The following is a 25,156-nucleotide window of genomic DNA, read 5'->3' on the forward strand; positions in this document are numbered from 1 at the left end:
CGCGCAAAATTCCTACGCATGCTCAGAAACAATTCGATGCATGCTCGGAAGCATTGATCTTCATTTTCTCGGCTCGTCGTAGTGTTTTACGTCACCGCGTTCTTGACGGTCGAAAGTTCAGCGAACTTTTGTTTGACCGTGTGTATGCAAAAAAACATCCAAGATTTTTTTGACGGAAAATCCGCTCGTGTGTCAGAATCATCATCATCTTATTTCATTTTTATACCTTACTGTATTTATTGCAATGCTTCTATTTCAAATTCAAATACATTTTCAAATTCAAATTAATTTTCAAATTTGATTCAAAATAAATAATATATGAAATTAATCAAAATAAACAAAATTAATCCCTAAAATATATCAGTCTAACATATCGAATATGACAAAACAAAATGAGTAACTTAACAAACTAATCTGAAACAAACCATATTTTTCCATTGTGACCATCTCTAGTCTGTTATTCTTTTATAGAGTTTTGAGTCTATGGAACTCTTGTAAGCCTGCTGATATTTACAGAAAGGTATACTGCTGATGTCAGTGAGGTTGAGGCCTCACACAGGGCTGGCAGGAGCAGGGGACCCAAATCTACCAGCAGCTCTTGTAGGGGTAGCAGTAGAGAGTAACTAGGTGTCCCGGGAGCCGCACATCAAGTCAAGACCTGCTGTATGATAGTAAAGGGCAGTCTCGGCCTGGACCCCCACCAGGCCATGCGCCCAATACTTTTCATTCCACCCACCACAGTTTACTCTTGCGGGGGTAGCTCTACATATATATATAAAAATTATTCCTGTAACAATGCAACTATTCTGATTTGGTGCTATGAAAAAATTGCACAAGTAAGAATTTTTGCCATATTAGTTAATGACCATTTCTGATTTGGCTCACCTTGAAGATACATCAAGTCACGTTCAGGCAGCACCTCCAATAAACGTCCTCTTTTAAATCTACATCCCAGATGTTCGGTCTTTATATAGCAGTCGTAAGCAGGAAATCCTGATCTGTGTGGGGTGAACTCAAACCAAGCTTCTGAAATGAGAAGATTTTCCTCCAGTTATTGTCCATCCAGAGTTGTCTCCTCTACAAACTGAAGAGTCATCTCTATTTCCTCTTCATTGCAAACAATGTCCTTCCAAACGTCATCAAGGACAAGAAAAACAAACAAATAACAAAAAAAAGAGCAACTGTAGAGCTGCCCATGTACTAGAAGAGTTTTGTTTACAAACTTTTTTTTATTCGGTACAAAAACTGGTACAAAGCAGTTTGACAGATATCAATAGGGGTACATAAAAGTGTAGATAGTCATACAATAGATTATATTTACGTTTACAGTGGTTATACTTTTTAGTGCATATAATTCAAGTATTTCTTGTAATTTTTATTTAATAAAAGATACAGAAAAAAAAATCTTAATCCAAAGTTATAAATTGATTTGCATGAGTGAACCAAGGATTCCATTTTTTGTCAAATGTATGTTTTGAGTTATTTAGGGTATGAAATATTTTTTCCATAAGGAGAATTGATTGAAAACTGTAGTCTGATTTTTTAAATGATTGGTGGAGTCAAATCAACGTTCGTTTTCAACTGCAGTGGTGAAAACATTTGAAAGAGCAGGATGGAAAACGTCTCTAGAAAAAACTAATCTATATTCTTTTTTTTTTTTTTTTGAATCAAATGTATTGTAAAACCACACACACAAAACATGTCCCATCATTGAGAAGAACATATCATATACCATCTTTAGTACAGTGCCTTGAAAAGGTATTCATACCACTTCCAATTTTCCACATTTTCTCATGTTACAACCAAAAAAACGTAAATGTATTTTATTGGGATTTTATGTGATAGACCAACACAAAGTGGCACATAAATGTGAAGTGGAAGGAAAATGGTAAATGGTTTTCAACTTTACAAATAAATATATGAAAAGCGTGGCGTGCATTTGTGTTCAGCCCCCTTTACTCTGATACCCCTAACTAAAATATAGCGGATCCAATTGCCTTCATAAGTCACCTAATTAGTAAATAGAGTCCATCTGTGTGTAATGTAATCTCAGTATAAATACAGCTGTTCTGTGAAGCCCTCAGAGGTTTGCTAGAGAACCTTAGTAAAAAAAACAGCATCATGAAGGCCAAGGAACATACCAGACAGGTCAGGGATAAAGTTGTGGAGAAGTATAAAGCAGGATTGGGTTATAAAAGAAAATCCTAAACTTTGAACATCTCACGGTGCTCTGTTCAATCTCCCAAGACACGGCCGTCCACCTAAACTGACAGGCTGGCAAGGAGAACATTAATCAGAAAAGCAGCCAAGAGGTCCATGGTAACTCAGAGATCCACAGCTCAGGTGGGAGAATCTGTCCACAGGACAACTATTAGTAAAGCACTCCAAAAATCTGCCCTTTATGGAAGAGTGACAAGAAGAAAGCAATTGTTGAAAGAAAGCCATAAGAAGTCCCATTTGCAGCAAGCCATGTGGAAGAAGGTGATCTGGTCAGATGAGATCAAAATTGAACTTTTTGGCATAAAAGCAAAACGCTATGTGTGGGGGAAAACTAATACTGCACATCACCCTGAACACAACATCCCCACTGTGAAACATGGTGGTGGCAGCATCATGTTGTGGGGATGCTTTTCTTCAGCAGGGACAGGGAAGCTGGTCACAGTTGATGGGAAGATGGATGGAGCCAAATCCAGGGCAATCTTAGAAGAGAGTCTGCAAAAGACTTGAGACTGGGGCGGAGGTTCACCTTTCAGCAGGATAACGACCCTAAACATACAGCCAGAGCTACAATGGAATGGTTTAGATCAAAGCATATTCATGTGTTAGAATGGTCTAGTCAAAGTCCAGACCTAAATCTAATTGAGAATCTGTGGAGACTTGAAAATTGCTGTTCAGACATTCTCCATCCAATCTGACAGAGCTTGAGATATTTTGCAAAGAAGAATGGGCAAAAATGTCCTCTCTAGATGTGCAAAGCTGGTGGAGACATCCCCAATAAGACTTGCAGCTGTAATTGCAAAAGGGGGTTCTACAAAGTATTGACTCAGGGGAGCACCATACAAATGCCCCCCACACTTTTCACATATTTGTAAAAAAAAATGAAAACTATTTATCATTTTTCTTCCACTTCACAATTATGTTCCACTTTGTGTTGGTCTATCACATAAAATCCCAAATAAAATACATTTATGTTTTTGGTTGTAACATGAAAAAATATGGAAAATGTCAAGGGGTGTGAATACTTTTTCAAGGCACTGTATACAATGTGTGCGTTGTTACAAGTTAAATTAACCAACAGTTTACAATTTCTTTTCCATCCACCTATACAGCAGGTCACCATATATTACACACATCTTTTCTCTCTTCTAGTACAGTGGAACTCACAATAACCAGTGAATTCCAAAGCTCATCTCTCCTATCAGTCATACTTAATTTCTTCCCACTTGAGGCCCCTCATGGTAATGTTAGGGTTTCTCTAATTTTAAATGATAAAGGAAGGAAGGAAAACTGGACTAGACTTCAGATAGGTTAAGATGAACGTGTCACCTGTATTTTTCTGCTTGCCAGCGTCTCAAAAGGGCCCCAACATAGCCATCAGAAGATCACCCCAAAGACAATAATCAGATTACTTTATCCTGAGGGAAGATCTGTGTCAATTTTAGAGTATAATCTCTCAGGCCTAATACATTTTTATTTTTTTTTTACATACGATGACCAGATCAATATTGTGTTACCATATTAACACTATAGGCACAAATCCCCTTAATATGAACTTGTGATCTGTGTTTCAAAAAATCATATACCACTTAAATATCAACCTTATAAAGTGAAAAAACGTGTAGAAGAAAAATTGATGTCAAATCAACATAAAACTTGTGAAAAAATGAAAAAGCAAGAAACAAAAAAACAAACAAAAAACAAAACACAAACCCTTTATATTCAGCAATATAAAGTGCAATATTGAAACCCTTGATACACTACATCCCATCCACCGTGCTTCTGTATGGTGTGATATTGGGGGATGTGTAGCTCAGTGGTAGATGCATTTTCAGTGAGTTCACAGCCAACATGAACTTCAGTTTAAGGGCATGGTAGCCCACTTTTATTGAAAGTAACAAAAAAGAAAGTTCATACATGCATGGGTTGCCCACACAGGGGTTCTTCTCACAAAAATTACAGCACAAACAAAAATGCCAAGCCACCTTGCTCTCAAGGCTCACTCAGCCTTGGTCACAGTACAAAGCTGTGCAGGCCCACTCCTGGCCTCTAGGAAGGGGTTCTCCTGACACTCCAAGCTTTCATACTCCTCCAAGACTCACAGACCCCTCTGGTCCCCAGGACTCTCTCTTCCAGTTGTCTCAGCTATGGTCTCCCTGACTCTCTCAGCTGACCCAACTCTCTCAATCCACTGACCTGGAACCTCTCCCACATGGAGTGCCATCTCAAGGATATTGCCTGGGTTTTTAAACAGTAGCACACCTCCTTCCTGTCTGCAGCAACTGCTCCAACACCAACTCTCCTGTGCTATGCTCAGATCTGCCTTATAATGAGTGTGTGCACCTGGACACACACACAAACAACCTGCAGAACTTCTGGAAAGCCCGGACACAAGACTGAAGACTCCATATCTCCCAATGCTCTTTGAAGTCTTCAAGTTTCCAGTCCCAATCCAGACTTACAAAATCCAGAGAAGACTTAAAGCATAGTTTTCTGTGCTCACAAATCTTCTGCTGGAACTTCTCAAACTGCCTCTTTGAGAGTCCTGTGTCCATTTTACACTAATTTTCACCGAGACAGGGGCTCTCACTCTCACAATGGGTGATCCTAAATAATGCCCCACTGCCAGTGATGCTATGAATGCACTCACCAGAGCCTTAAGGCCACCAGGACCAGTCAAGCCTTTTTTTAATTTTTAGGCCTACAAAGCCAACCTCACTCCTTCTTTAAACAATCCGTGTGTCTTACTCCAATAGCGAATTCTATGCATGAACAGCAAACCCCAAGAAGGAAAATGACAGAGTGATCGTACAACACAGTTTTATTAAAATTCCCTTTAAGACCCCTTTCACACTGCCAGCATTTTTCAGGCGCTACAGCGCTAAAAATAGCGCCTGAAAAAAGCGGCTCCATTCACTCCAGTGTGAAAGCCCTCGGGCTTTCACACTGGAGTGATGCGCTGGAAGGGCATCAGAAAAAGTCCTGCCAGCAGCTTTTTTGGAGCGGTGAAGGAGCGGTGAACTCACCGCTCCTCCACCGCTCCTCCACTGCTGCTCCCCATTGAAATCAACAGGGCAGCACTGCGATACCACCGGCAAAACGCCGCTCCGGCTGCATTTTGTGGACGGATTTAACCCCTTTTCGGCCGCTAGCGGGGGGTTAAAACCGCCCCGCTAGCTGCCGAATAGCACCGCTAAAACGACTGTAAAGCGATGCTAAAAACAGCGCCACTTTAACACTGATGCCCTAGGTGGCACTGTGTGAAAGGGCCCTCAAATTCATCCCACAGTTCATGCATGTAAAAGTGCCCAGACCGGAACCAGCTCAATCAGCATATCTAGATAAGAAAAGTGCTCAAAACGTTGTCAGGTTGTTTGGTGTACACCGCCATTGCTCTTGCCTAACCGCGGCATTGATGGGAGAATTCGCTATCGGAGGAGGACACGCTGATTGTAGCTGAATATAAAGGACCTGTGCTTTGTTTTTTTGTTTATGTGTTTGTTTTTTTGTTTTTTGCTTTTTCATTTTTCCACAAGCTTTACTAGGCTGAAAAAACAAAACAAACCCATCAGAGAGATAGCAAAAACATTAGGTGTGGCCAAATCAACTGTTTGGAACATCCTTAAAAAGAAAGAACGCACCAGTGAGCTCAGCAACACCAAAAGACCCGAAAGACCACAGAAAACAACTGTGGTGGATGATCAAACAATTATTTCCTTGGTGAAGAAAACACCCTTCACAACAGTTGGCCAGATCAAGAACACTCTCCAGGAGGTAGGTGTATGTGTGTCAAAGTCAACAATGAAGAGAAGACTTCACCAGAGTGAATACAGAGGGTTCACCACAAGATGTAAACCATTGGTGAGCCTCAAAAACATCATAAAAAAGCCTTCACAGTTCAACATCATATGGACAGATGAGACCAAGATCAACTTGTACCAGAGTAATGGGAAGAGAAGGGTATGGAGAAGGAAAGGAACTGCTCATGATCCAAAGCATACCACCTCATAAGTGAAGCATGGTGGTGGTAGTGTCATGGCGTGGGCATGTATGGCTGCCAATGGAACTGGTTCTCTTGTATTTATTGATGATGTGACTGCTGACAAAAGCAGCAGGATGAATTCTGAAGTGTTTCGGGCAATATTATCTGCTCATATTCAGCAAAATGCTTCAGAACTCTTTGGACGGCGCTTCACAATGCAGATGGACAATGACCGGAAGCATACTGTGAAAGCAACCAAAGAGTTTTTTAAGGGAAAGAAGTGGAATGTTATGCAATGACCAAGTTAATCACCTGACCTGAATCCGATTGAGCATGCATTTCACTTGCTGAAGACAAAATTGAAGGGAAAAGAACAAGCAGGAACTGAAGACAGTTGCAGTAGAGGACTGGCAGAGCATCACCAGGGATAAAACCCAGCATCTGGTGATGTCTATGCGTTCAAGACTTCAGGTTATAATTGACTGCAAAGGATTTGCAACCAGGTATTAAAAAGTGAAAGTTTGATGGATGATTGTTAATCTGTCCCATTACTTTTGGTCCCTTAAAAAGTGGGAGGCACATATACAAACTGTTGTAATTCCTACACAGTTCACCTGATTTAGAATTTTGAATTTGTAAATACCCTCAAATTAAAGCGGAGAGTCTGCAGTTAAAGCACATCTTGTTTGTTTCATTTCAAATCCATTGTGGTGGTGTATAGAGCCAAAAAGATTATAATTGTGTCGATGTCCCAATATTTATGGACCTGACTGTATGTTAATTTAACATCAATTTTTGTGCTACACATTTTTCACTTTATAAGGTTGATATTTGAGGATAAGAAATTTGAAGTGATCGATTCCCAAAATTATTCAATTAGCACCAACGTCCCTTTATGTTAAAGAGAAGAAGAAGGAGAGCCCCTGGACGGGGAATGGATGGGACTTTCTGGGTGTTATTCACATAATGATCAACAACAGTTTATAATTAAATTTAAAAAAAAACATGATCATTATATGAATAGCATCCAGAAAGTCCCATCCATTCCCCGTCAAGGGGGTCTCCTTCTCTCCTTGATATTTAAGTGGTATATGATTTTTTGAGGATATCAATCAATGTCACAATGATAAACATATATGTTTTTTGAAACACAGATCACAAGTTCATATTAAAGGGGTTGTAATGCATTCTATGCATTAAGGTGAAAAAACTTCTGACAATACCGCCGCCCCCAGCCCCCCCGTTTTACTTACCTGACGCCTCGAAAGTCAGCTTCTCGTTGCCGACATCTATTCCTCTGCTCACCCTGGCCGCTGATTGGCTACAGTGGATGGATTGGAAGCAGCGCAGCCATTGGCTCGCGCTGCTGTCAATCACATCCAATGACGGGGCGCGCAGGGGGGCGGGGCCGAGTGATACAGTGAGCGGCTATAGCCGCCGGCTGTATCACGGGAGCGCGCCCGCAAGCACTAACCACCATGCGAGGGAGCTCGCATTAAGGTGGTTAATGCTTGCGGGGAGGAGCTGAAACAGCCTCCGAGGGACCCCAGAAGACCAGGTTCTGGGCCACTCTGTGCAGAACGAGCTGCACAGTGAAGGTAAGTATAACATGTTTGTTATTTAAAAAAAAAAAAAATTACCTTTACAACCCCTTTAAGGGGATTGGCACCTCCTTTTTTGTATGGTTTTGATTAATAGTGCATCTCACACTTAAAGGGGCAGCTGTCACATATTTTTTTTCACAACCCATTATCATTTGCAGGTTGGCACTATTTATATTTTTGCAATATCCATAGTTACACTGTGCTACCTTGGGAAGGTGATCAGGTTTTTTTTTTACACACTTTGAGTGCCAATAACAGTGATAATAACTGTTATAAGCATTCCTTTTTTATGAATGCCCTCCATTCATTTAGTATGTACTATTGTGAAGCTGTGATTGGCTACAGCTATCACAAGGTACAGATGCACTGTGATTGGCCCCGTCTATACCCTATGATCATTGTGACCAATCACAGAGATCCACACAATAGTACACAATGAATGAAAACCATTCATTGTGTACAACTGTCATGTGATCTGCTGTGATTGGTCACTGATTTGTCTTCTGCTGTGTCTGTTGGACACAGTGGGTGACAGATCATAGGAGGTCCACCCAGGGTGGCAATGTTCCGGCTCAGCCATCATTGCACTATAGGCGGGGCCGGAAGCTGTTGAACAAAAGTCAACATTTTAGTATGTTCCTACAAGGCTCTTGAAATCAAAGAAAAGAAATCAAGCTATGTCTTTTCACTACTTTCATAAGATACATTATAACAGTTTTTACTTTTGGGACACTTTTAGAAATAGACTTTTGGACTATAAAAGGTTACATCACTTTTTAGTATGTACGTATGAGACATCATACTATCTCTAAAGACTCAATAAGAATAATACCATGTCTACGTTTTACTGTAACCCTTATCATAAGAAATACCTGCGTTTCGTAATCCATATGTTTTCAGAAGATGGAAAATGGTGCAAAATGTAAACAAACATCCTTTGTGAAGTAATAATTAATACCTTAACATGGATCGCTGGATGAGATCACACACCTTCAACCAATGATACATGATTAAGATAATAGTACACTACAAACTGGTTTATTTCAAATATTGAACACCGCAGAGAACATAACTGTACACCCTATAATTACAATAACATTAACCCAGGAATAAAATATATTATATCCCATGTAGGGGAATTGAATAAAATCCAATTTTATTCCCAGAAGACCTAATATAGAGATTCCTAGTCTTAAAATGCCATCTGGTGAACAAGTGAAACCACTGACTGTGCAAACTAGGGTTGCACCAATACTACGTTTTTAAGACAGAGTATAGGTACCGATACTTTTTTCAAGTACTCGCCGATGCCGATTACCGATACTTTTTTAATTTTGTGTGACAGTGGCACTAATATTCAGCACTGATAGGTGTTACTGATGAGACATGGACTGTCAGTCGCTCTTTTATTTTTATTTTATTTGTTAGAATTTATTTTTATTATTATATTTTACATATATATATATATATATATATATATATATATATATATATAGTGTGTGTGAGTGGGGAGGGTATTTATTTACTTATTTATTTTAATATTTTTTTTACATTTTATTTATTTATTACAAATTTACAGTGTTTCCTTTTTTTTTTTTAAATCAACAATGTTGGGGGGGGGCTTTGGTGTGATTACATAGTTACATAGTAGGTGAGGTTAAAAAAAGACACAAGTCCATCAAGTCCAACCTATGTGTGTGATTATATGTCAGTATTACATTGTATATCCCTGTATGTTGCATCGTTTAGGCGCTTATCTAATAGTTTCTTGAAACTATCGATGCTCCCCGCTGAGACCACCGCCTGTGGAAGGGAATTCCACATCCTTTCCGCTCTTACAGTAAAGAACCCTCTACGTAGTTTAAGGTTAAACCTCTTTTCTTCTGGGGCATGGCCTGGCAGATAAAGGAGTAGGAAGTGTTTCCTCTGAGCTCCTTGCTCAGGCCACATTAAACATTGCAATCTGGCGGCATCCTCGGCACACACTGAGCCTAATGAACAGGAGAGGCTCCAGCACAGCTCCCCATCCCACTGGAGCACAAAAAAACGGGAGAAATCGGCAAATTCCTGCAGAAAATCGGCCCGGACGGCAAGGCAGCCCCTGCTTCCAAGATGGCGGCGAAACGTGCAGCCACAGCACAGACTGCCTCTCAGGTACTCCCCCACAGACATAGCATTCCCCACAGGGCTCAGAACATGGCTCCCAACACTCTGATAGCCCCTCACCCTCCTCTCACAGCTGCAGGGATGGATGGGACATGGAGGCTTATATCAAAGCTCTCCCCACAAAAAATGACACTGAATCATACATAAGCAGACTGGAAAGATCATACAGAGCAGGAGCTGACCTGCACAGAGACATTGGCCACCGCATAGAGCATATAGAACACACTGTAGAGAGCTCAGTTGCAAAACTCACAGAGCATGAGGAGATCTTCCACAAGCACACTGTACAAATACAGCAATTATTCTATGGTCTCAATGACCAAGAGAACAGGAGCAGACGTAATAAAATACATATCCGTGGTCTCCCAGAAACGATTGAACCAAAGGACTTACCTACTGCAGTGTCAGCAATATTTAATCAAATCATGGCTGATTCTAAAGAGAACCAAATTGGTCCTAAGTAAAATATGGCTGGGGAACATTAATTGGATTCCTAGGTAAGGTAGAAAAGAGTTGGGGGCCCATACAAAGGGAGAATTGTTGGAGATAAATTGGGTAGTTAGATGGTCTAGGCCCAGATTGAGCATAAGGGATTTACTATGATTTAGTTTGTAGAGGGATATTGAACTGAAAAAGTCTAAGATGTGTTGGACTGCAGGAAGGGAACCCTTGGGATTTGTCAGGGCAATAATGACATCATCGGCGTAAAGGCCAATGCCATCTGAGGCCTTCCTGCCTGGCACAAAGCCAACTTGGTCTGGGTGTATGATGAGTGGAATGACAGTTGCATGGCGCTGTGCTAGGAGTTTAGCATAAATTTTAGTGTCTGTATTTAGGAGAGATATTGGTCGGTAATTGGTGGGGTTGTCTGTTGCTTTCCCTGGTTTAGGAATGGTGAACACTAACGCGTCGAGGGATTCTTTGGGGATTTTGTCTCTGCTTGCGAACTGGTTATAAGTGTTGCAAAGATGGGGGACTAACAACGCGGCGAAGCATTTGTAGTATTCATTAGGGAGTCTGTCAGGACAAGGTGCTTTGTGTAGGGGTAGTTGTTTGATGAGCTTATGGATTTCAGTTGGTGAGAAAGGTTCTGCAAGAAGATCAAGTTACTCTGGGGAAATAGAGGGCAGGGAGATGGAAGATAAGAATTTTAAGATGACTGTTTGGTTAGAGGGGGGTAACAGGTGACCCTGCCCCCTCTGACATCATGGGGAAACCCATAGGGAAGTCCCCGTCAAGTCCCCGTGCGTCAGAGGGGGGCGGGGTCACTGGGTGGCCCCGTCCTCCGTTATTTAAGAAGTGTCAGAAGACGAGAAGCGTCACACAGCGGGAGCCTCCCATCATGGATGCGGAGCGACCTGAGAACGAAGGAGGGAAGGAGACGCGGCGGAGGAAGATCCCAGACTAGAACACCAGAGCAAGAAGCAGAGGATCGGAGGAAGAACCAGAGGAAGAAGAAGATGGAGGAAGAAACCGAAGGAAGATAGAAGAAAGAAGAAGACTTTAAATAAAGGAATTGTCAAAAACTGTCTCTTGTCATTTTTAACATTTTTAACACTTTTTTTGTGAAATGGTAGGGGTACAAACCCTTACCATTTCACACAGGGGGGGGCGGGATATGGGGGTCCCCTTGTCTCCGCAGACCCCCACAACCACTGGGCAAGGTTGTGGGGATGAGGTCCTCATCAACATGGGGACAAGGTGCTTTGGCGGGGGACCCCAAAGCACCCTCCCAATGTTGAGGGCATGTGGCCTGGTACGGTTCAGGAGGGGGGGCGTTCTCTCATCCCCCCCTCTTTTCCTGTGGCCTGCCAGGTTGCGTGCTCGGATAAGGGTCTGGTATGGATTTTTGGGGGGACCCCACACCATTTTTTTTTAATTTGGCGTGGGGTTCCCCTTAAAATCGGTCTGGTATAGATTTTGAGGGGGACCCCACGCCATTTTTATTTTTAATTTTGGCCGGGGTTCCCCTTAATATCCATACCAGACCTAAAGGGCCTGGTATGGAATTTGAGGGGACCCCCACGCAATTTTTTTTTTAAATTTTGGTTCGGGGTTCCCCTTAATATTCATACCAGACCCAAGGGACTGGTAATGGGCTGGGGGGATGCCATGCTGTTTTTTTCAATTACTTATTTTATCTGTATTGCCGCGACTGATAATTCATTATAGCCCTGAGTAGTTTTAAATTACTTTTTTTCCTTTAGAAATGTCATTTTGTTCTAAACATGGGAAACATGCGCCACTTTACAGGCATACTATAATCACCCCCAGGTAAGAAATTTAAAGGAATATGTCACTTTTATTGTTTCACTTTAAGCATCATTAAAATCACTGCTCCTGAAAAAACGTCCGTTTTTAAAACTTTTTTTTGCATTGATTCATGTCCCCTGGGGCAGGACCCGGGTCCCCAAACACTTTTTTATGACAATAACTTGCATATAAGCCTTTAAAATGAGCACTTTTGATTTTACATGTTCGTGTCCCATAGACTTTAACTGTGTTCGCCTTTTTCGAACAAATTTTTTGCCTGTTCGCATGTTCTGCTGCAAACCAAACCGGGGGGGGGGGGGGTGTTTGGCTCATCTCTAGTGGTCAACCATCCAGTATGGGTGCAGGCCCTGGCTTACTACCGCCAAATTCCAGATATAGAAGAAATTTGGCGGCACAGCACCGGGAGCTTGAATGCAGTAAAATCCTTTATTCACATATGCCAAACATGAACAGAATACAGCAGGATGATAGGTAGATGCTTTTCATGCAAACCCAGCGTGCTTGTTCACTACTGCTTACTAGAAGCACTAGTCACAGAGGTGTACTTAAGGTGTACTTATAGCTGTGACATGACTATTGTATATTGTGCCTAAATTGATTGCACGCCAATGGATGCCCCCCCCCTCTTCCACCAATGAAACAGCTGTGGATAGAACAGGTGATTTCCAATTTGATACATGACAAATCTAAAATTAGTTTGACTCAAACATCTGGCTCATCCCTATTGACTACCAATTTCACCTGAGCAGTGTGGACACTCTCTGACACTCCTAGTAAGCATGTCAGAGGATCTGGAGGTACAGTGATGTATTGTGTTAATACATAGGGAGGATGCTGTCCCTGGTTTTCTCACTATCAAGTTGGGCATCCCTTAATTCCTATTCCCATCCAAGATATTACCCTTAATAAAACAACAAAAAGCAAGCTCAAAGACTGTTCCTTGTGTCTGAAGAAATTGTGAAAAATGCTTGATGCCTGGTAGTGGGGTAGTGCTAAACATGCTAATCTGCCCTGTAATCATTTTGCACACAGTGCGGCCCAAACCTTCTCTTTTGGGGTTCCCTGCCAGTGCTTTCAGCTCCTACCTCTTCTTGGTGGTACCCCATGGGAAGCCTCTTTCTATGGGGTACCGCCTGTGGGCTCAATCTTGAGCCGCACTGCTTGCATCCATACACACAGAGCATGGATGTTTTGTAGATCGCCGCACAACGATGCAATGTAATAAATGGGGCAGCAGAAGGGGGGTGGGTGCAAACAAACATAGCTTTCACTTTTAGGTGAAACTCTCCTTTAGGAATGCCGCTCTAGTAAAATCACCTGCTTTCCTTTTATGTATTTTATGCTTTCTCACTGCAGAGTAGATGGGATAAGGGTCTTCACCGGTCTCACACATTTCCTTGTGACTGGACAGCTTTCCTTCATTGATCTGGAGATGAAAGAGATAAACATTACCAGTGTATGTACCCCAAAGTTCAGTGTTATTATTGGGGTACCCCAAAGTTCAGTGTTATTATTGGGGTACCCCAAAGTTCAGTGTTATTATTGGGGTACCCCAAGGTTCAGTGTTATTAGTGGTGTGCCCCAAGTTCAGTGTTATTAGTGGTGTGCACCAAGATTCAGTGTTATTATTGGGGTACCCCAAAGTTCAGTGTTATTAGAGGTTGTAACAACACCCCAAGTATGAAAGGGGTTAAAGTCGTTTAGGACATTCCATACTCGAACACAAAGGCAGCTACCGAACACTCCAATCAGTTGAACAAGAAACCCATACAAATAATTCTCCCCCCAAGTACGAGACGAAGCTCTGTGTTGAGGTTCAAGACAGGAAGGACTTTTATTTTGAGAACTCACACAAATATATACCGCAGGATGAAAATACAGTCTCTCACCAGAAACCTAATTAACATGAGCTAATTATCTAGTCATTTACCCAGACTAGGCGACTCAGAGACATGACCTTTAGGACAGACTTGTGGTCACCGAGCTTCACACATTAGTATAAATACAGGACTCCTTCATACAATTGCAGGGTTAATTAGCCCAGACAACAATGGCTGAAAGAGAAGCCACACTAGACTCATTTACATTATAGAAGACAACAGACAGAGACAGGTGGCTGGAATTGACATCAGCATCTCCTCACAGTATGTGTCTCAACAGTATGAATCAGTCACTATTTCTAATATGGCATATCCAGGGTCCCCGGAGTCTGTGTGTCTTGGGGACATGGACCCAAATCTAAAGTAACGCCACCTCAAGCCCCCAAAGAGCACTATTCCCCCAAATGCCAGGGCCCATAATTGGTAGGGAAGAGGCTAGCATTCAGTCCCCTCCAAAAGCCTCTGTCCCAGCTAGGTCTGTCACAGAGGTGTACCCCAAAGTTCAGTGTTATTAGTGGTGTACCCCAAAGTTCAGTTTTATTAGTGGTGTGCCCCAAGATTCAGTGTTATTAGAGGTATACCCCAAGGTTCAGTGTTATTAGTGGTGTACCCCAAGGTTCAGTGTTATTAGTAGTGTACCCCAAGGTTCTGTGTTATTAACGGTGTACCCCAAGGTTCCACAAGTAGTGGTGTACCCCAAGGTTCAATGTTATTAGTGGTGTACCTCAAGATTCAGTGTTATTAGTGGTTTCCCCCGATGCTCAGTGTCATTAATGGTGTACCCCAAGGTTCAGTGTTATTAGTGGTGTACTCCAAGGTTCAGTGTTATTAATGGTGTCCCCCTAGGTTCAGTGTTATTAGTGGGGTACCCCAAAGTTCAGTGTTATTAGTGGTGTACCCCAAAGTTCAGTGTTATTAGTGGTGTACTCCAAGGTTCAGTGTCATTAGTGGTGTGCCCCAAGATTCAGTGTTATTATTGGGGTACCCCAAAGTTCAGTGTTATTAGAGGTGTACCCCAAAGTTCAGTGTTATTAGTGGTGTACCCCAAGGTTCCATGTTATTAGTGGTGTGCCCCAAGATTCTGTGTTATTATTGGGGTACCCCAAGGTTCAGTGTTATTAGTGGTGTACCCCAAAGTTCAGTTTTATTAGTGGTGTGCACCAAGATTCAGTATTATTAGAGGTGTACCCCAAGGTTGAGTGTTATTAATGATGTACCCCAAGGTTCAGTGTTATTAGTGGTGTACCCCAAGTTTCAGTGTTATTAGTGGTATATTCCAAGGTTCAGTGTTATTAGTGGGGTCCCCCAAGGTTCAATGTTATTAGTGGTGTACCCCAAAGTTCAGTTTTATTACTGGTGTGCCCCAAGATTCAGTGTTATTAGTGGTGTACCCCAAGGTTCAGTGTTATTAGTGGTATACTCCAAGGTTCAGTGTTATTACTGGTGTCCCCCAAGGTTCAGTGTTATTAGTGGTGTACGCCAAGGTTCAGTGTTATTCGTGGTGTACTCCAAGTTTCAGTGTTATTAGTGGTGTCATCACCAACGAGGCAGGATGCCCTCCAGGGGCCAGCTTAAGGGCAGCACACTGACTGCATCACACCACAGAGCTCCACATGTGCAGGGCGCTGCTGTCTCTACGCATTATTCTAAAAGTTCTTTGGTGTGGGCCTTTAAGACGAGTGCATCAGATCCCACCGCTGCTATTTGCAACATATGTCTCAAGCGTATCTCGTGTGGCCAAAACATCACCCGCTTGGGCACCATATGCTTGACCAGACATATGTTGACCTGCCATGCAGTTTGTTGGCAAGTGTACCTAAAAGACCCACACCAAAGAACAAAGAGGACCTCTCCTTGCTCCTCATCAGCAGGGATCTCCAACCCCACTATACCTTCAGTCCTCTCTGAGACCTGCACTGAGAGGAATGAAGGTGTAGAATTAGGTGTGTCACAGCCAAGTACTTGCGGGCAATCTGCTATCGGTACACCGACGTCAGATTGTACCAGGCAAATTTCCCTGCCCCAGCCGCTGCACCGCTAAAAGAAGTTTGCTCCCAGCCATCCACATGCCCAGCGGTTGAATGCTAGCATGGCTAAATTGCTAGCACTTCAACTGCTACCTTTTCAGTTGGTAGACTCTGCCCCCTCCCGTGTGTTTGTGGAATGTGCGGTTCCTCAGTAGCAGGTTCCCAAGCGCCACTTTTTCTCACGGAAGGTGATTCCATCTCTCTACCGGCATGTGGAAGGCAATCTCTTGGCCTCGCTGGACAGGGCGGTGAGCAGTAAGGTGCATATTACCGCTGACTCATGGTCCAGCAGGCATGGACAGGGACATTACCTATCTTTCACGGCGCATTGGGTGACTCTTCTGGCAGCTGGGAAGGATGCAGGACAAGGTGCAGTAGTGTTGGAGGTTGTTTCGCCACCACGCCTCCAAAATGCTACTACTGGTGATTCTGAAACACCTCTCTCCTCCACCCTCTCCTCTTCTTCTTCTTCCTCCATGGCCTCTTCCTGTGCCTTGTCCTCAGAACCAGTGGTGCTCCGTAGGCGTTCAAGGGGCTACGCAAGTACGCAGGCCAAAGGATACCATGCAGTGCTTGAGCTGGTGTACTTGGGTCTGTGTGCATTTCCGCCGGTCATATAATGCCAGTGCTCGGCTGGCTGACCTCCAAAAGGAATTTAACCTGCCCAAGAACCGCCTAATCTGTTACATGCCCACCAGGTCAGGGGAGCTTGTTTTTTTTTCCCCATGCCAGTGGGCCATGATCAGGGATGCATGCACTGTCCTGTCACCATTTGAGGAGGCCACGAGGATGGTGAGCAGTGACAGTGCATGCATCAGTGACACTGTCCCCCTTGTCCACCTTTTGGAGCACACGCTGAGTGGAATAATGGACAGGGCACTTGAGGCAGAACAGAGGCAGGAAGAGAAAGACTTCCTTACCTCTCAAGGCCCCCTTTATCCAGATAGTGTTCCTGCGTGCCCGCCGATCACACAGGAAGAGAACGAGGAGGAGAAGGATTGTGTGAGCATGGAGAGGGAGCCTGGCACTCAGCATCAGCAGCAGTCTTCAATGGATCATTTACAGTCCCAAGAAACCCATAGACTTGTACGTGGCTGGGAGGAGGTGGCTGCGGATCATGCCGTCCTTAGTGACCCAGAGGACTCCGGACTGAATGCCTCAGCAAACCTACGCTGCATGGCCTCCCTGATCCCGCAAAGCCTGCAGAAGGATCCTCGTATTCGTGGTATCAAGGAGAGGGATCGTTACTTGCTGGCAACCCTCCTTGATCCACGTTACAAGGGTAATGTTGCAGACCTTATCTTGCCATCGCAGAGGGAGCAGAGGATGAAACATCTTCGGGAGGCCTTGCAGAAAGGTCTATGCAATGCGTTCCCAGAGACTGGGAGGTTACAAACTCCTGTTCCTGGACAACGTGTTGCTGAGGTTTCGGTCAGTCAAAGAAGGCGCAGTGGAGAAGGTGGCCGTCTGACCGATGCGTTCAGACAATTTTTTAGTCCGCAGCCCCAAGGTATGATCGGTTCCAGCAACAATCGCCAGCGTCTGTTTTACATGGTGCAGGAATACCTAGGGGCAAGATCAGACTTGGACACCTTTCCCACCGAAAATCCTCTGGGTTACTGGGTCTTGAGGATGGATCACTGGCCAGAGCTTGCACAGTATGCAATTGAGCTACTGGTCTGTCCTGCATCCAGCGTTCTTTCGGAACGCACATTCAGTGCTGCTGGAGGCTTTGTAACCGATCACAGGGTGCGCCTGTCCAACGACTCGGTCAATCGACTGACATTCATAAAAATGAATCAGTCTTGGATCACCACCAGCTACCAAGCACCTGATGCTGATGTAAGCGAATAATTTTTTTCTAAATGTCAGATCCCTTCAAGACTGCCTATGCTGATGCTGAGTGACTATCCTGTTATGCTGCGTGACTATCCTCTTCCTCCTCAATGATCATGCTGATAGCTTGTAAGAATATTTTTGGTTCTGGGCGCCGCCACCAGTGGCTGTTAAACAGGGGCATGTAATTACAATTTTTGATGCAATATTTTGCAAGAATGGTTCGTTGCTATGCTCAACTAGAGCATTTGTGAGGGGTTGCAGTGTTGTGGCACCAGCACCAGTGCCTAGGGCCCAATTTTTCAGGCCCTGTTTAACAGGGGTGTGTAATTACAAATCTACCCCTAGGAAGGGAAATTCCTGTAAGAGTTAATATGGGAAAAACTTTTCTCCTTTCCACTGATGCTTTATCACCAATTCTTGTTTCACAAAAAACCCCAAATTTTCAAAAAACATTTGTCATTGGGACAGAAAGTGAGGTGAAATCTTCTGAAGAGGTGCACAGACAGCAAAACAAATGTCACAGGGGTGATAACCCTTCCCTATGTTTTCCAAAAAGCTTAAAATAGATTTTTTGGCTGGAGCTACACTTTAACCCTTTCATGACTAAGCCTATTTTTGAAATGTGGTGTTTACAAGTTAAAATCCATATTTTTTGCTAGAAAATTACTTAGAACCCCCAAACATTATATATATTTTTTAGCAGTGAATCTAGAGAATAAAATGGAGATAGTTGCAATATTTTATATCACACGGTATTTGTGCAGCGGTGTTTTAAACACAAATTTTTGGGAAAAGGGACACTTTCATGAATTTGAAAAAATCCAAACAGTAAAGTTACCCCAATTTTTTTGTATAATGTGAAAGATGATGTTACACCGAGTAAATAGATACCAAACATGTCACACTTTATAATTGCACGCACTTGTGGAATGGCGACAAACTACGGTACCTAAGAATTTCCATAGGCGACGCTTTAAATTTTTTTTAAGGTTACCAGGTTACAGAGGAGGTCTAGTGCTAGAATTATTGCTCTCGCTCTGACGATCGTGGCAATACCTCACATGTTTTATTTGAACACGTTTACATATGCGGGCACGACTTCCGTATGCGTTTTCTTTTTTTTCTTATTTATTTTATTTAATTATATATTTATCAATTATATAAAAGTCAAAATGTTTTGACTAAATGTTTGTGCACAAGGAGTATTAAGTTCCCTAAAGTGACATGTGACAATTTACAAATGAAAATATAACTGACATGTGCTAAAATGCAATAAATGCTAAAGTTGACGAGCAGGTTTAGATCCAGGACCAAGGGAGGGGTGAGATTCAACCTTATGCCTGCACACCTTGGGTCCGGCGCGGCCGTTTTATCCACTGCTCTGGAGGCTTTGAAAGGCTTACCTTAGTCACTTTTGCTGTCTTTTAACTTGTTCCATGTGAGTTTAAATCTTGGAGGCTGTTTAGTGTTTTCATTAAAGCTTTGTTTACGGTATTACACTATTTGGTACACTTTTTTATTCACATGTGGAGATTATATGAGACGCACGGATGGAGTTCGGATGCTTGCTCTAAAACCCTATCCATGTGGTTTAAATGCGCTTTAGCCTAACATGAGAATGTAGACATTGGAATTCGGTGAGTGCGTTTCTTTAGGGGAGTGGAATCACAGACACATTGGTGTGGTGAATGGATTAAGAGATCTTCACATCGACTATAGATCCTCTTCAATATTTTATGGACTTTATTTTTTATATTTTGGAAAAATTTTTTTTTTTTTTTTGTAGCTTCACTAGCTACATCATATCACTTCACTTGTCACAGGGTGTTTAGTGCTATTTGTCAATTTAGTGCTTTAGCATTTATTATATTTTAGCACGTCAGTTATATTCTCATTTCTAAATTGTGAGTCACTTTAGGGGATTTAATACTCCTTGTGCACAAACATTTAGCGCCGCTATTTTGACTTTGTGTCATTATCCCAGATTGACCAGTAGTTAAAATTCAGCTTTTATATTTTATCCTTTTAAGTGGCAGCTTCCACAGCTTCCACTCTGTATCTATCCAGAGGCGCAGTGGCGGTATTTTGAGTAGTGGCACCTTTTTCTCAATTATACCCGCAGGATTACATTTATAATTATAAATTGTGTTTAAAGAAAAAAAAAGTTTTGATGACTTTTATTGCTGTCACAAGGAATGTAAACATCCCTTGTGACAGTAATAGGTGGTGACAGGTACTCTTTATGGAGGGATCGGGGGTCTAAAAGACCCCCAATCCCTCCTTTGCACTTCAAAGTATTCAGATCACTGAAAACGGCGATTCTGAATACTGTGTATCTTTTTAAAACCGGCGCTATTGGCAGCCGAGTAAACAGGAAGTGACGTCGCTTCCGTATTTATGATTAGGAGGCTGGAACGAAGCCGCCCATGGCTTCGTTCCAGCCCACCCCCAGCCACTGGAGGCAGCCGGTTGGTCACCGGGCCTCCCGATCGAACAGGAGACCCTATAAGAGTGGCAGGAGGCGGCGGGAGGGGGGGTTCCCTCCCGCTCCTCTGGTATAACAGCTGAGCAGCTTTTAGCCGCATCGGTTGTTATACTCGGATTGCCGATCGCCCGCTCGAAACAACGGTACCAGTAAGATGCCTGCAGCTGCGGGCATCATCCCCGTATAACCCCGGAAAGCCGAGTATGCACATCTGTGTATGCTCAGCGGGAAGGGGTTAAAAATGTACCAGTTCAAAATTACAAACAGATTCTACTTAACAACAAACCTACAGTCCCTGTCTTGTTTGCACCACCTGTATACTGCTGTTCAGAGTATATAGGGCCTGGGGGCCCCACACCTTTCCTTTTCCTTTTTTTAATTTGGGTGCGGGGTTCCCCTTAATATCCATACAAGACCCAAAGGGCCTGGTAATGGACTGGGGGGTACACATGTCGTTTGTCTCACTGATTTTCATCCATATTGCCGGGACCCGACATTACATTAAAGCCGCAAGCAGTTTTAAATGACTTTTATTCCTTTAAATATTTTGTGCAGGGACTGTTCTAAGCACGGGAAACACGCGCCACTTTACAGGCATACTATAGACACCCCCCAGGTACGATATTTAAAGGAATATTTCACTTTTTTTTCACTTTAAGCATCATTAAAATCACTGCTCCCAAAAAAACGGCCATTTTTAAAACTTTTTTTTGCATTGATACATGTCCCCTGGGGCAGGACCCGGGTCCCCAAACCCTTTTTAGGACAATACCATGCAAATTAGCCCTTAAAATTAGCACTTTTTATTTTCAAAGTTCGAGTCCCATAGATTTCAATGGGGTTCTAAAGTTTGCGCAAATTTTCGGTCCGTTCGCAGGTTATGATGCGAACCGAACCGGTGGGTGTTCGGCTCATCCCTAGTGGTGTACCCCAAAGTTCAGTGTTATTAGTGGTGTACTCCAAGGTTCAGTGTTAATAGTGGGGTACCCCAAAATTCAGTGTTATTATTGGTGTACCCCAAAGTTCAGTGATATTAGTGGTGTCCCCCATGTTCAGTGTTATTATATTAGTGCTGTACTCCAAGGTTCAGTGTTATTAGTGGTGTACTCCAAGGTTCAGTGTTATTAGTGGGGTGCCCCAAGGATCAGTGTTATTAGTGTTGTACCCCAAGGTTCAGTGTTATTAGTGGGGTGCCCCAAGGCCCTTTCCACTGATCCAGGGACCCTTTACTCCCATCATGGGACCCTTTATCATGGTCCCCCAGTTGGCCACCTTCCTGTCATCTTGGGGTCCTCCACAGTGGCAGAACACTGGAGCCCAGTTGCAAGTGAGACCCTTGCGGCCCTGGTAGTTCTGACACTGGTGTCAGTAGTTTTTACCATTTTTTTTACTTTTTCTTTACAGTTTTATTTTTTTATAATTTTTTACATATTTTTTAGGACGCCCTTTGGGGGGCTTGGGTGAAAAATAAGTGGTCTAAACAGATGAAGTCTTGCTTTTGAGACAGAAAAAGGGACTGAGGACATAATCATCAGTCTCAACTGCACAGGTTGAATGAACAGGAATAACTCTGTACAGAGGCTTCCCATTCATTCATAAACTGAGGCATAGTAAACAAAGTGTACTATGCCCCAGCTATGAATGAATAAAAAAAAAAAAACAGTCAGTGATCAGTACCAATCACTGACATTTATTAAGACAAGAAAAAAGGCCAGTAAATAACACATTTACCAGCCCCTTCCTAGCTCTCCATCCTGACAGGTCCCCCCACAAGGGAGGGCCAGGGAAGCACACAGGGACCCAGGGCAGTGGGAGAGGAAAAAGGGGTGGTGTAAGCGGCATGTGGAGGAGCCAATGCCCTCCATTTCCCTCCTGCATCCGCTGAATATCAGAGGGAAGGAGAGGAGGAGAAGTGGGCATTCAGCAGCTACGTAGAAGGATTGGTTCCTCTACATCAGGGGTAGGCAACCTCGGCACTCCAGCTGTATTGAAACTACAAATCCCATCATGCATCTGCCTCTAGGCGTCATGCCTGTGACTGTCAGGGTCTTGCAATGTATCATAGGACTTGTAGTGTCAAAACAGCTGGAGGGCTGAGGTTCCCTACCCCTGCTCTACATGTCACTGCCCCCTCCACCTTCCTCCCCAGGTGTACAGGGGGGCCACATGGACCCCCTGGAGTATGGGGCTGGGTTGTGATGGCGACTCCTATATGTTTGCCCCTGATTTAGCCCAAACCTAGCTTCAGCCTGAACTTTGCCTTTTCAGGCACTCACACTTTTTCCCATCTGCCGCCTTGTTTAATGGGGAGCTTATCATCATATATAGAAGCAATATTTCTACCACTTCTATACATGACAACTTCCCACTGTCCCTGGTTGCACCCATTGCATTCCTATCAACCTTTGACATCAACAGCATGTAGGCAAGTGCAGTCTGCTGTCTCCGCTGCAGGTGGCATTTAACCATGGCAGCATTGCAGAGGGAGAGGAAGCCAAGGGGAACATGGTTCCTCTATAGCGGGGGGTCAGCAACCAGGTGACTGTTAGATCACAGTCTGGGCTTGCTGATCCATTCCAGAGCATAATTCCCCTTACTCCCAGTACAAAACTGCCCCCATGCTGAAATCTCCCCTGCCAGCATAAATTTTTGTTGCCCTCACTCCGCCTCCAAGCCTAAATCCTCCCTCTCAGCAAATCCCCTCAGCACAAACCCCCCCGAAAAAACATCACCCCTCCTAGCATTAAACATCTACCCCTCAAATGTCCCCTCCAAGCACAAATCCTCTCCCCCCACTCCAAATCCCCCCTCCTACTCCTAACACAAATTCTCCCCCCTCCTAGCACACATTCTTCCCCCATCCCCCCTTTCTAGCACAACCCCCCCAAATTTCCTGTCCTAGCATAAATACCCCAATCATCCCTACTAGGACGAGCCCCCCCCCCAAAAAAAATCTCCTCCTAGCACAAATTCCCTCCCCCTTTACCATATCACCTTTTCTAGCACAAATCCCCCCTCCTAACACAAATCCTCTTCCCTCCTGCAACTAAGGGCCCATTCACAAGTGCAGCAGGCATTGCTGCTCCCCTGAAAAGCAATCTGAGCATGTTTGACAGGTGGTGAGGAGGCGATATATTGCTTCCTCACCATTTGATGTAAACCCATGCAAAAGTTCAGATCGGAAATTCCGATCGTCTGTAGCAATTCCGACACGCAAAATTCCTATGGGTCTGTGTCTGCATTTTTGCCTGCTGCCTCTCTGCCTTGAGCTGAACTGCTAGTGTTACCCTAGCAGCGCTCTCCTGCTGGGGCTGTTGACATTCTCTGCAATACAACATCTGAGTTTATCTGCAAACAGACTCTTTTTTTGTTTTTCTCATTTTTTTTATTGCTTTTAAACAAAAAATGAAAACATTCAAACAGTAGGTACAGACTGACAGTGACAGTAATGCCTCGTACACATGATCGAAGTTTTCATCGAAAAAATCTTGGATGTTTTTTTCGATGGAATTCCGCTCAAGCTTGGCTTGCATACACACGGTCACACAAAAGTTCTCTAAACTTTTGACTGTCAAGAACGCGATGACGTAGAACACTACGGCGAGCCGAGAAAATTAAGTTCAATGCTTCTGAGCATGCGTCAAATTGTTTCCAAGCATGCGTAGAAATTTTGCATGTCGGAATTGCTACAGACGATCGAAATTTCCGATCTGAACCTTTTTTGACCGAAAAACAGAGAACCTGATCTCAATCTTTTGCTGGCGGGAATTTCGCCAGCAAAAGTCTGATGGAGCATACACACGGTCGCATTTTCCGACCAAAAGCTCTCATCGGACGTTTGCTGGCGGAATTTCTGATCGTGTGTACGCGGCATCAGACAAACATTTCAGTGCTACAGCACTAGCAGCCAGCAAGCATAAGGATCTTCAATCTCAGGTATTACATACAACAAAAGCAAACAAGATGCATACAGTGGTTATTACAAGGGTTGTACATCTACCACAGCTGGTTAATAAATTAATAAACAGAGGTCAGTGTTCACTCGACAAAATGATCAAACAACTAAAGGAATTTCCTTTTTCTATGAATTACTAACTAATTACCCAAATAATACTAAAAATGCACACATGATTAAATGGGAGAAAGACTTAGCTCAATAATTCTCTTGGGATCAATGGAAAAAAGCCATTTGTATATCCAGTAATTCTTCTGCGTGTATCAAACACTGGGATAATGCACAAAAAATATTGGATAGATGGTATTTGACTCCATATAAATTATCAAAAATATATCCCTCTACATCTAACCTATATTGGAGATGTAACCAACAGACAGGTAACCTTCTGCACATATTATGGAGCTGTAAAAACTTGTAAAGCTTCTGGAATTCAATAGCTTCTTTTATAGCAGATCTTACAGGAAAGCTAACCAAGCTTACTCCGGCCACAGCTTTACTTATTCTAAATCTGGACATATAAATCTGAACAATAGTAACCCACATATTAATAGCAGCAAGGCTTACTAGGGCTATGGAAATCCAGGGATGCACCCAACTTATCGACTTCTATAGCTAGACTAAATATTAAAGCTCAGTAGGAACTTATGCTAGCCTATAAAAAAATTCTCCACCATCACATTAAAAAAGAAATACCTGGCTATCTCATCCTAGAGCATCCAACTAC

General features: G+C 43.1%; 1 protein-coding gene across 2 annotated transcripts in view; it reads right to left on the reverse strand.

Annotated features, from left to right (window-relative positions):
- LOC141123342 (cytosolic phospholipase A2 gamma-like) overlaps positions 1 to 25,156 on the reverse strand; it is a 230,560-nt gene that overhangs the window by 90,839 nt on the left and 114,565 nt on the right. For both annotated transcript variants that reach the window (XM_073612048.1, XM_073612049.1), the window contains exons 7-8: positions 13,561 to 13,669; positions 886 to 1,026 (exon numbers count right to left, since the gene is read on the reverse strand). In XM_073612048.1, the coding sequence (XP_073468149.1) occupies positions 886 to 1,026; positions 13,561 to 13,669 (250 nt within the window). The remainder of the gene's footprint in view (positions 1 to 885; positions 1,027 to 13,560; positions 13,670 to 25,156) is intronic.

The sequence above is a fragment of the Aquarana catesbeiana genome, linkage group LG01 (assembly GCF_042186555.1).
Source record: "Aquarana catesbeiana isolate 2022-GZ linkage group LG01, ASM4218655v1, whole genome shotgun sequence".
Taxonomy (NCBI): Eukaryota; Metazoa; Chordata; class Amphibia; order Anura; family Ranidae; genus Aquarana; species Aquarana catesbeiana.